Source organism: Besnoitia besnoiti, chromosome IX, assembly GCF_002563875.1.
Source record: "Besnoitia besnoiti strain Bb-Ger1 chromosome IX, whole genome shotgun sequence".
Lineage (NCBI taxonomy): Eukaryota > Apicomplexa > Conoidasida > Eucoccidiorida > Sarcocystidae > Besnoitia > Besnoitia besnoiti.
Window position 1 is genome coordinate 955305 of NC_042364.1, and position 12365 is coordinate 967669.

At 54.1% G+C, this 12365-nt stretch overlaps 3 protein-coding genes and 1 non-coding gene across 4 annotated transcripts; 1 reads left to right on the top strand and 3 right to left on the bottom strand.

Annotated features, from left to right (window-relative positions):
* Window positions 1-1027: 1027 nt before the first annotated feature.
* On the bottom strand, window positions 1028-2617 carry BESB_013080 (uncharacterized protein; the record flags this gene model as incomplete). The annotated part of the gene is made up of 1 exon (XM_029360038.1): window positions 1028-2617. One exon carries the CDS (start codon window positions 2615-2617, stop codon window positions 1028-1030), a length of 1590 nt encoding a protein of 529 aa, XP_029216705.1.
* A 2458-nt stretch (window positions 2618-5075) lies between these two features.
* Window positions 5076-5148, top strand: BESB_015520. Its single transcript has one exon. It is a non-coding gene; the product is annotated as a tRNA-Thr (tRNA).
* A 1393-nt stretch (window positions 5149-6541) lies between these two features.
* BESB_013090 (uncharacterized protein) lies at window positions 6542-7319 on the bottom strand (the record flags this gene model as incomplete). The annotated part of the gene is made up of 2 exons (XM_029360039.1): window positions 6542-6714; window positions 7073-7319. The coding sequence occupies 2 exons, from the start codon at window positions 7317-7319 to the stop codon at window positions 6542-6544; spliced, it is 420 nt and encodes a 139-aa protein (XP_029216706.1).
* A 1873-nt stretch (window positions 7320-9192) lies between these two features.
* Window positions 9193-10917, bottom strand: BESB_013100 (uncharacterized protein; the record flags this gene model as incomplete). Its single annotated transcript, XM_029360040.1, has 4 exons — window positions 9193-9375; window positions 9750-9887; window positions 10303-10443; window positions 10702-10917. The coding sequence occupies 4 exons, from the start codon at window positions 10915-10917 to the stop codon at window positions 9193-9195; spliced, it is 678 nt and encodes a 225-aa protein (XP_029216707.1).
* Window positions 10918-12365: the final 1448 nt, after the last annotated feature.

The window sequence follows — 12365 nt, forward strand, 5'->3', positions numbered from 1 at the left end:
GAAAGTGGAAAGAACGCGATTTTGTGACCGCATCTCACAGTGCCTTGGCGTGGTGGTAGGCTGGCTGTCTGGGGCAGCGGCGAGGCACCGCGGGACGTGCCTCTGACGCAACGCAGCAAACCCAGGCTCCCCTTTCGGTCCAGACAACAGCAAAGTGAACGCTCTCCATTTCGATTGTCATCGTGCAAGTCGCATACTTGTCCCTGAAGGCGTGAAACAGCCTCCTGTCGTGGACTTCTGGTCCTGCCAGGGATTCGCTTGCTGCGACAGCACTGGCGCAGAGAGCGTACAGAGGAGCCGACCGCAGAGCGATATGCACGTTGCGAGAAGTGACCTGCGTGCGGAAGCATATCCCCCCCCCCCCCCCCCCTTCTCCATGCATTGGGGTTTCTCTAAACGCTGAAAACAAGTGCAGCTCTCGAGTTTCCTGGCCACTTCGTAGGCAGTTCCGCGTGCATGTGAGAGAATTACTGACGATCCGCGAGCGACAGAGAGAAGCAACGCTCGCCTGGAAACGAGCCGGGCGCTGCAGAGGGGCTGCAAGCGGGTGGCGGGCAGTTCCAGACAGTGGTAGCTTCAAGCTTCTCTGAAAGTTTTCCCCTTAGTTTGAGGAATCCTTATCGCTAGCAAAATGACGCAGAAAACCGAAACTCCCAAATTTCCGCATCAAATGTAGAAGAACATACAACCCACACACGCGGCCAGAAAGGACAACAAGCCGCTGCAGTTGTATACAGTTGGGGCTAGCGCCAGCCGAGCGAAAGGCCCTGTCGAATCGCAAGGCAGGATCGCTGCTTCAGCGTCTCTGCAGGAAGAGCCAGACAAACAATGCCAGGCGGCGACTCACTGAGACGAATAAAGCTCCCGCGCGTGCTTCGTTCTGTGTGGCCAGTTCTCTCCTCGTCGTAGCTGCGTTCTTGCTCTCAGGCTTCATTTGTGCCTGCAGCTTCCGGAGTTCTAAAGCACCTATCGACCCCGACATGTCGACTCAGCCGCGTCGACGATCGCATTCTGGAGACGCGTGGCGTCAGATTCCGCCTCCTCGGCGTTTTCTGTTCCATTTCCCACTTGTCTCGATGTCGTCTCGCCCTCGTTTCTTCCAACTTCTCTCGAAGTCGGGCTCCGCCGGCTTGCGACTGCGAGGAAAGTCTGCGTTGTTGTGAAACTTCGCGCCTTCTCCTCGGTGCTTCTTTTTCTTTTTCTTCTCGTGCCAGGCGCCGCTGCCGCCATGCAGCTTGAGTTTTCCCTCGTGTTTCTGGATGCTTTTCCTCGCGTGCTTCATGAGATCTCTGTCTCGCTCACGCGCCGCAGGCTCGCCGCGGCCCTTGGGCGGGAACGGCGCCCTGTGCGGAGACGCGCCGGCGCCCGCCGCGAAGCGGCCCCTGTTCGCGTGCGGCGAAGCTGCAGACGGATGCCGGCTTCCAGGTGCGTGGCCAAAGCGCGGCGGAGCGCGGAAGTCACTGCGGCGCGAGGAACTATCGAACACCCCGGGGCAGTCGCTGCGGGAGTGGCCGTAGAGCCCACAGCGGCAGCAGAAGATCTGAAGAACCGTGAGGGGAGGATCTGTGCACACCGCGTGGCCCCGCACTCCGCAGGACATACACCGAATTCCCCGACTGTCTCGGGAGTCGCCCGCTGGCGCAGACGAAGCGCGCGAAGTCGCGCTGTGGCTGGAGTGCGTCGATCGAGGGCCGGGCAAATCAGCGTCTGACGAGCTGCCGCTGGCAGGCGCCGCAGCGGCGTCTTCAGTCTGGGCGTCGTCGAGGAAAAAACAGAGCTCGCCTCGGAGACTGCGCTCCACAAGGAGAAGCGGACACGAGTCTTCCGGGTGACCGTACCCCGCGCAGAGTCGACAGAAAACGTGCTTGTTATTGCACGCCGTTCCAGAGTGATCTTCTTCAAAACAAAGGAAGCAGCAGTTTCTCAATTCGTGGGTGTACCCTTCCCGTTTTCCGCGCTGGGTGGATCCATTCTTCCCGCGAGCCGGCCGCTCCCCCTCCTTCGGCGGAGGCGCCTCGAAGCGGAAGCGCTCCGCCTCCTCCTTTCTGCGCCGCAGCCAGTCAGGCTTCAAGCCCTCAAGCTCTTGCTCCGAGACGTAATACCGGCTCTCTGCAAAGCGGTATTTCCGCAGTTCGCCAGTTCTGCTTGACGCATTCGAAGAAGCGGGAAAAGCCGCCGACGAGGGAGATGCCCCAGCGGGTGGGGCGTGACGAGGAGTCGAGAATGAAGACGAAGGCGCTGACGGACGGGAATGAGACAATCCAGACAGGGGTAAAGCCTCAGACGACGAGGACTGAGTAGGCGTCGATGAAGACGAGGACGCGAAACGAGCAGGCCGAGTGTAGTGGGGTGGCGGGGAGAGCTTCCGATTGCCGACTCGCGATGGGCGAAGAGGATGGAAGGCATTTGGAGATGTGGGAGGCGGCTCTGAAGGGTCTTGATACCGTTTCCGAGGGTCGAAGTGTGTGGCGAGAGACCCAGATGAAACGGAGGAATTTACGTCTGTAACAGGGGAGGACAGTGACGCATCTCCTACGGTGTCAAAAGAACATAAAACGCTGCCGTCCTCAGTGTCGATACACCCCCGGCGCTTGCCGTGGCTGGCGCGAGAATGCATTTTCAGTATCGGCGTATCGGAAAGAAACAGGGCTTCGGGTTCAAGGAAGGCAGCAAAGGAAATGAGGAGACGCCATCCGAAGACAGTGACCCATAATTTCCGCCTATCCGCCTCAAACGGAGCGCGGGCCCTCCATTCCAATGTCAACAAGAGGAAAGCAGCATTAAGGCTGCACTGAAAAGCTTCCCAGTTCAAAGCCTCCCACGCGTAGTGAAGAAGGACCTGGGGTTGAATCCAGACAACTGCGCATGCGATCACTGGAGCTGCCAGCGGCCCCGAGGCAAACGAAAAATGGGAAAAGTTGGAGAGTTCAAGCAGAATGCTGTGGCATTTTCTGGCAAAAAGCGAGCGAAAATTAGGAAGCACGGAAGGAATAGTGGGAACGCAGAGGGAAGAAACAGTGCAGCTTACTGTCGAGAGACATGCATCGAGTCGACATCTACGGAAAAAGTCTTCCCCGTAAACTGTCAACGTAACATGCGCATGCAACTGACGCGTGTAATCACCGTTCACACTGCACAAAACCGAGCTGGGTCTCCTCCGTAACCTAATTACTATTGAAGAATCACAATTTATGTGGGCCTCTCATCAATCGCCACGTGTCTTTGATGTATGGCGACATAAGACGAGGCGTCCGATTTTGTATTCAAAGAGTACCTGCTCTACCGAAGGTGTTCTCATGGCCGCAGGGCACTGCTTTGGGGTTTGTGAAAACACAGCAAAAAGATTCAATGCACTACCGAAATCAGGCCTCCTGCAGGAGCCGTTGGAAGTCTCTGACATTAAGGGAAGGAAGGTAAACATGTATATGCGGATCCACGGGCAACTACGGATATGCCGGAGGACGAATGGGTGTGTGGGCGTACAGCTACACTGAGGTTGCGCATGTGAAGCGGAGAAGTAAGTCAAAGCGCCGACAGCTGGATACGTTTGCGTTGATGATATACGGGGACACTAAGGTCCACCTCTCGCTCCTCAGGCGGTTTGCTAGCCCATATGATCCAGATCGAGTCGTACAATTCACGCGAGGTGGCAGGACCGCTCTGTTGATACCATATCCCTGCGTCACTGGAGGAGCGGGTGTAGTCGTGCGGCCGACCGCACAACAGACTTCCACCTTGGAGGTATGATTGAAACATCAGTGGCCATCTTGAAACAAGAGTATTTGTGACGTGGGAACTCAGAGGAGCCTGACAGCCGCGCAAGGGGCTAGTTCGCCATCGGTGGGCTCCGTCATCAGTTAGGCTGCCAAGCCCGAGCAAAACACCTATGCCGTATAACGCGCTTCAGAGTGTGTGTTCGCATGGTATCAACGTTCTCACTGTATGAATGGCGTTCATTGGACACCGTAGATTGCCCTTGCCACATCACAACTAGAATAGCACCTACAATTCCATTATACGGTCGACGATCGCGGGGGGAATGCCGCACACTGCCCTAACCTCTTCACGTGGCCAAATGATAGAGCGAAAGTCGTTTCCGCGTCGTATCTCCAGGGAAGTGCTGGCATGCAAGGCGTGCCCTCATTCCCGTAGTCCACTTTTTAAAACTGATACCGGTTAGTCAGCTGGTGGAAAAGCGTACCTTTAAAAAACCGCCTTCCAGTCACCATCACATCGGAGCATTGACATGGTATATTTACGTCAATTCATTGCCTAGGTTGGGTGAAGGATCACCGGAGGAAGAGACATACTGTCTCTTGCATTCGCTGGAGTGGAGCTGTCTTGTCCGCTGTTGGCCATCGTCTTCTGCAAGTTGACTTAAGTCGACAGCCATCCTGCAGCTTATCCTCGAACCCAACATACTCTCTTACCAGCCAGCCTATTCTACGTTCTCGTGCCTCCCTCGGTGCTGCGCCACGTCGGGTGCGTCGTGAGGTCCGCAGTGCGTACGTACGCAAACTTGTCATCATCCGCGCGGGAAATACTGGTCCCTCCCCAGGGTTTTTTCCGGCGTCAATACCGTCGAGACTGCAAGCTGCTTCAAATGGAGCAACTTCGCCACACAGTTGCAAGCCGCGTCGTCCTCTCGCGAATAGTCTTATAGAGTGAGGAGACCAACTCTGGGCCTTCCCCAGAGCGTCTGCCAGAATACCTCGAAACACGACGAAGAAGAAAGCACCCACTTCTCAGAGGAGTACTGCCAGATGAACTCTGAGTTCCTCCGCAGCAAATTGCGGTGTACGTGGCGCAGGGACGTAACGCCGCAGTCTGTAACCTCGGCCCTGCGAGCGGCTACCAACAAACACATTACTCATGGGAAACAGATTTGCTCTCCCCCAACAAGACATGGTGGCGTTCGGCTGAACAGACTCCCTCGACTGAAAGATGAAGAGCCCCCTGAGAGGCATCATCAGCTGTAAACACATCCTCTGTTGTAACCAACCGGGAACACTGCTGTATTACAGGGGATGCTGCGGCGCTACACAACATGGGCCGCTGTTAACCAGCTGTGCGTAGCCGCCTTAGCATAGTTGGTAGTGCATTTGATTCGTAATCAAAAGGTCGTGGGTTCGATTCCCACAGGCGGCTCATTTAACACACAGCAATTACTTCATTCAGGATCCTCCCGGTAGGGCGGCATTTCTATTCGGATCGCGATGTAAACTTTTTTTTTCTCTGAATAGCTATTTAATGATTCGTTGTTTTTCTGCTAACAGACGACTTTCGGGCCATGCAGCCTCTACCATTATGCCCGCGGCACAACGCCACATCGCGCAGCGCCATCAACCGCCGTCCGCACACCTGTTGGGACGAAAAGAACTCAGGCACCGACTGAGGTGCGAGGGGCACCTGAGTTTTTGTCGTTCCAGTCGCTTTTAGTCCTATGCAAGGAACCTAGGAAGCCAAACAAATAAGCTCAGTCTCCACTGTTCTCTGCCGCACTGCCGTCACCGTGAGTCTCCGAAACGATGCCGCCGCTACTAACGGGAATGTCAATAAATGGTAATAGCTCGTGACCGAGCCTTACGTATTTAGTCGATAACCTCACTTATTGGAGGATAAAGCAAATTTATGAACAGAGACAGAGAAAGAATTGACATAGGAACACACCAGCCCCTGGCGGCCCTGACTACAAATCAGCTCGCCATCGGGCTCTGTGGTGTTTCTTTTGTACCTTGACATAAACAGCAGCTTAGACCTCATCCGTTGCGAATTGGCCTCTCGGCAAGTACACATTTCCGTGGAATTTTCTCTGGGAGTACGATAAGCCCTTACTCGTGTCACTGCGAAGACTGTCACCGCTCTTAGCGACGGCCGTCCCCTCTGTGCGACTGGCGCAACCGGAAGTTGTGTCCTAACTAATGTCAGGGCACTCCACTCACCCGTCAACCTCAGCTCCGAGAGCCGCCTTGTGAAGTCCAGTTTTTAGAGAAACTCCTGTTTGCAACTCGAAAACACGCCTATTGACGCATGCGCGCTGCGGAAAGCAGCATCATACGCCTGAATGTTCTGTGCGGACATCACGACGGAACTATGGCATCTAGCTCTGCCTGCACTCTACATGTGAATTGAATTGCCATATGCAAAATGCCAGCGTACACTGTCTTCTGAACCAGCAGTATACTTCACCTGTGGCAGACATTATTCACTACGATGAAAAAGTTTGCGACCCTCTCACTCGCGGGAAGTAATGAACCAGTGAATGGCTCCGTCGGCGTGACTCAAGCCCTTCCTGGTCAAGCTGCCGCGAAGGTGCCAGTGACGTCACCTTAATGCGAGCGGGGCTCGCACACCCTCTGCGCGAAAGCCAGCTCTCTCTCGGGTTAGACCTTTTGATTCAAAAGACCAAAACAGTTATTGTGGTTTTCCCCCCCAAAGAACCCATAAACCAGGAAAGTCTGAAAAAATAAGGTGAAGGAAGCGAAGCACAGCAGTGGCTGTGTATGCCTTCACGTACGTACGCAATACAAAAGAGTACGCACTAATCCTGAAACCAAATGCGGGGCGCCTTCAGATGGTTAATCTTCCCTTTGAACTTGGGCAGTTTGTTGTTGAATTCCTGCTGATGCGGTAAAACCAGCTTGTTTGGCAAGCCGTAGCCCTGCATTGCAATCGGCGGAATCTTCACTTGGCCCTTGTCCCAGATCAGGGTGCCTGCAGATAACACATACCGAGGTCTACGGCTGCTGCTCCATTCCGCCGTAGCGACTGTGAAGACTTTCCGAAAGCATCACTGCAATGGCGCCACGTATCTCTCTGTTCATCCAACAGGAGGTGTTACATGGCAGTGAATGAAATGCAATACAACATGAAGGATACGGCCCCCATGAAAACCACAGCTGTACCCAAGTGCTCGACGGAAAAGAACGAGTCCACAGTGACCATACCCGCCACGCAAACAAGCAACACTTCCGCCGTGGGCGGGTCTTCGAGGCACTTCCTGCGAAAGTGGCGGCCAAAGTGGGCGCTTGTTTCCCATGGTCCGATTTAAGAGAGTTGGAGTCGCGCTCACCTTTGCGGATGGCTTTGAGAAATCTTTTCCTCACGGGTAAGCGGTTATAGAATTGCTGTAGCACCGACTCCGAATGCTTGTGCCCAGCAAGCAGCGGTGGAGACAACCGAATCCAGGGGGTAAGACAGCCGTGTGGGCCTCTGAGGTCCTCCGCACGGGCTGCAGCTACAGGGCGAGTCGAACGGGAATCTTCCGAAGTCAGGGCATCGGCCTGAGCGCGAGCAGGCGGAGCCGCGGGCGGCTCCATAGCATCTGACACAACCGGCTGTCTTCTGCTTCCATGTGATCTTTCAGATCCGCCAACGGACGCCGCGTCCCTCTCTCCACTAGACAGCCATCCGCTGCATGACGGGCGCCCCTGCGCCGCTGACGAGTACAAAGAGTTGCGGCTGGCTGCGCTAGTTTTCAGAGAATGCGACATCCCGCAATTTACGTGATGTGCTTCAGAAGATAGCGGCGACTCTCTCGACGGGCACGCCCTCGGCAATGTCTGCCACACCGCCAAACTGCTCGCGTCACTCGGCTTTTCTTCAGACGATGCCGCAGGCCACGCGGACCGCCATGAAGAGCAAGGATTGGTTGTGACGGCTGGCCGCAGTTTGGCGAGGCCATATGAACAGAGAGTGTTCAAACCGACTGTCTTCGAGAGGTTGCACGCGGAAGAGACACTGGGCATCGTCGCCCCCAGTTGGGCGAATGTAGAGAGACACGTCATACCCCGTAAAGTACGGAAAATCCTGCAGAAATGAGCCTACGCCTGAGCGGAGTAAAACGCAATCGAAAGTCCGATTTCTGCGAAGCAACTAGCAAGCGCACTCAACACGTTGAAAATCGGAAAACCCTCGCGAACAAACCTTCAAGCACAGTATTCATCTAATGGGCGGTTCTGGAATTTGCATGCAGTTACAGGAGATCACAGTGCCGCCAAGTGTTGTGGCTCTAGAATGATTGACAAGGTATGGAATACTTCGATGGAAACCACAAGACAATTGAAGAGTCACAATTCCACAGTTCTCAACCCCACGGACTCTCAGTTTTCCTAATTCTCCACACGCATTTTGTGTTCCCTCGTGTCCACGAGCGTATGTCACCTACGCGACCGGCATTGCCGATGTCCTTGCATTCAGTGGTACGATTCAGGCGAACAACCGCTATTTCGCCTTACCGGTGTAGAGCCGTCCGTCCTACTGCTGTCGTGGCGCTCGCGAATTGACCTGCGTACGACGGCCTTAGTTGAGGCCTTAGGTATAGGGAAGGCGTTAGTGAGACAAGCAGGCTGCTGCTGTGGCGTGGAATACGTCGTTTTTGAAACGTAATATGAACCCATGTTCCAGTCTAAGCGTACGCAGCCGTCCTAGAAGACGAATACTATTGATGAAGATGCTGTTAGTGCGGAAGTGCGTGAGCGGCAAGCCCATAAGGAGTGATTTGACTCATGAATCCCTGTCAAGACAGCTACAAGAGGAGACAGCTACACCAGGACACCCAGCGCCAGCCAGATTACACACGTGCGCGTACATCATACTAACGCAGCAGTACAGAACCAGTGGAGGAGGAGAGGAGCGGCGGGGGGGGGGGGCGATATCTCCATCGTTCTCTGGTTGATAAACCGCAGTAACGGAGTGCACGAATCGTCCGGTTACCTTGTTGCCCAGAGTGGTTTCCCGACACGGCCGTTATTAATGGCTATTTCTGGGGTACATACCAGGAGAAGTCTACACCGAAACTGTATCCCTCTACACGGTGCTGTGGCTGCTCTGTCGTTTTTTCGAATGTTGTGTGGAGCACTTGACGGGTTCATCATCTTTCAAAACGCAAACCTTTACAAGAAGCTGGGAGCACGGCATTGGGGCTCCCAGGGACACATGGGAGATCGCGTCGAGGGACACACAAGTTGAACGGTACAACGACCGCCCCACATGCATGAGAGTGACCATTCTAGAAACAAATGCCTTGTTAAAACCAGGCTCCAAGCGATTAGAAACGCCTGCACCGTCGACGTCAGCAGCGCGCCCGACGTGTGAAAGGCGCGGACTGGAGGCCTGAACAAACTCCCCAGGAAACTGCTTGCTCGAGATCAGGAAACCTCTTCCCTATATGCCACGTTAGGAGAATAAAAATCACTTCTTGCCCTGGCGTGTATCGAAGCTCACAGCGAAGCCGCCTTCTTGCTGAGCAAGGCCGACAAAAATCGGCACTTCCATAGTTTTAGCCTTGAAGGCGATCGAGGCAGTCGGCGCAACCGCGACCGCGGCTAGGTTGTTCGCCGAGTAGAACACGTCCTCACTGTCAAAATGTTGAATCTAGACGCAAGCGCAACCGCCCCAACACCCAGCCACGCTTTCGTAAAGACAAATGCCATGTACCGGCAACACGGGTGAGGAAACCAACGTACCGGAAACAACGCGATGCTCAGTACACGATTACACTCGCTGAAATCACAGCTGAGCAGGCATATGTCGGCCGCGTGCAGCAGAGTAGAGAGGCATACTCTCTTTCTAACCGCTAGTGCGCCAGTGCGGTCTCCCTACTCTGAGTCACTGCATTATATGGCTGCGCTTAAACACCGCACCTTAGATCAGCCGATTAACGTGCTGATATCCGTGAGCCTTCGTGCATGTCCCGTTGACCTACACAGGCAGAAGGCTGTGCGTTGCGCAAGTTAACTGCCGCTTACCTCATGCTGTTCATTCAAGCCAAGCAGGACAACCTTCCTGTCATCCAAGTCAGCCTTTGAGATCACCAAGAAGTCCCCCTGGAACTCCTTCGCCAGCTTAACAAAAAGACAGAGACCCTGCAAGAAGTCTTTGCGTTCCTGAATTTACAGCATACAAATATGTCAGTGCGGCCACATTTTCCCATAAGCAACAGCAACAACCCCTGGAACGCAGTATTCAGTTGCACCTTGACCCTGTACCTCCGCCCAAAAATTACATATCTGCATGATGCCGATGTCGACTGGCGCGCTACCTTTAGAAAACGTTTCCTGTGTGCCCCCATCCTTCTCGAATAGTTTTCAGCCAGCATTAACTAAAGTCATCGTTAGAAGAGCGAACAGAGCCCTCCGCCGAAGAGGCAGAAAAACCAGCCAGCATCATGAAGTTCTGTTGCGCGGTAAAAACAGTCACTATCCCGCTCCGTGTTCGATCGCACACACGCTTCGTTTTAGAGTGACGCGGCAGGAAGGCAATGCCACCATTGCTATCAGCACAGATCTGACAGTATCTTACATCTCGCATCAAAATATTATCGCTCTTGAGGACGATGATTTCTTTCTTCGTGTATTTGAACTGCGGAACCTTCACTTTCGGTCGCATGAAAAACACTGCGTCGTCGACGGCACCGGGACTCCACTGGCCAGTCCACCTTTTCTGCACCAGAAAGTAACAGAAGACGGACAGATGCCACTGATGAGGACGCTAAACTCTGGGAAAACGGCATTCTTCTGCACCAGAACAGATGCATGGAGTTCGAATCCGAGAGTTGCAGAAGCACACGAGACAAAGCTGTTACAAGTCGAGCCGCTCTGTGGAGCTGACGTAGAAAATGAACTGGGAAAAACTGATGCTATATCAACCGTCAGGCTGCCGTCTGAGAACTCGAACAGAAAATCGGGTGAGCGTGATCACCTGCTGGTCATTGAAAATGAGGTAACATCCAGAGGTCTCCGGACCAAGAACTGTACTCCGTCGCCGGGGTCTAAGTGGCGGTTCACACGCCTCCTGCGCTGCGCTTTCCGAGGACAAGCCGTCATCTGAATCGATGTCAATGTCCTCGTCTCCTTTGGAGGGCTTAACGCCAACCTCCACCAACCTTGCAAACGGTTCGCTAGTGTTGTCCATCATGTTGGAGGCTGAAGTCGAAGCTAAGAAAAAAGCAAATGGACTGGGGTAGACCGAGACCAGAAGGCTGTGCTGACACCGATGAGAACTCGAACATATGAGATCGTGGTTGCGGCTTCTGTTCGATCCTAATGTCTTCTCGGAAGCGGGATGCGCACACGAGTCACGCAATCCGTCTGCAACGGGAACTCGCATCACGCGCCCTGAAGAAGGCACCCGCCGACTGCATGAGGTCACACAGAAAACATCGAATGGTGACTGAAAACAATCCGGTGCAATACCAAAGTGAAAAAGCAATCCGCACGAATACGTTATCGACGACCAGCATCGAGACGTAGGTATTTCGAACCGCCCGCGTGGCGCTTGGAAGGCTGGCGGCGGCTGACTGCGCGGCTACCAGTATGTTGCATGCATTGTAGTGGAAAAATATTTCGTTTCTCATCGGTGTGGATACTGAAAACGCATGCTTCCCACCGGAGAAGAGGGTGAAGACGTAAAATTCCCATTGACTTCCATAGCTATTCCGTGCACTATTCACCATGCCGAGTTGGGCAGCTGAGCTGCCCATGGCACGTAGACTTCAGCGTGCGCTGACTTTTCGTACGGACTCGGGCAACGTTTTGGGATGGCTCCCTCCCACCATTGTCCTGACTTCTCAGCGGTAGCAGCAGGATAGGCTTCTCGGTTGACCTAAGAAAAAATCATCGCCATGTCGTTGCGATGGCGCGGGTGCTGCGCGGCCCTTGTAACACCATCAGCGGGTTGGATAGTGGAATGGCGCCCCACTCAGACTGGGAAGCCATCCCTTAAGCATTTCCCGCCGTCGCTCGGTGCCCTGACACTCGCCCAAAAGAGGGCGAGGGCCTGAAAAACACGGCAAGTTACGAAAATCCATGGAGATTCCCTCGCATCAGCACAGATGTGCTGAAGTCGACGTAGTACGCGGGCGTAACTCGCTCGCCCGTGGTCGTAGACCGTCTCTCTCGAATCAGATCGTGTCCCTGAAGAGGCTTCATGGATATGTATCGAATTCTGGGTCGTCAGACATACTCTACCTCACGAGTCATCCAACACTGTTGCCAGTGTGGCAGTGTATTGGTGATGCAGTTAGCGGGCTGGTCGTCAAAGCGCTATGACGCGGCGCGGCGTTCCCGTAGGCGGCTATTCACGTCCCGCCGATCCTTTACCTTTGTTACCTCCAGTCGTACGTATTTTACTCTTCGCCGGTCTATTTACTCTCAATTTCATCCCTCAGTTCTGCTCTTCATTGTACAGACCCGTTTGCAGAATATTCGTCACGAACCACGGCGTTTCGCCATCCAAAGTTCTCTGCACTCCACAGTGCCAGCACCTATATACGCGAAACTTCTACAAGCACATGCTCACGTCTCGTGTTAAGGAACTCCACTCAGGCCCCAGCATGACCTAGTATTGAAGTCTTCGGAAATGTG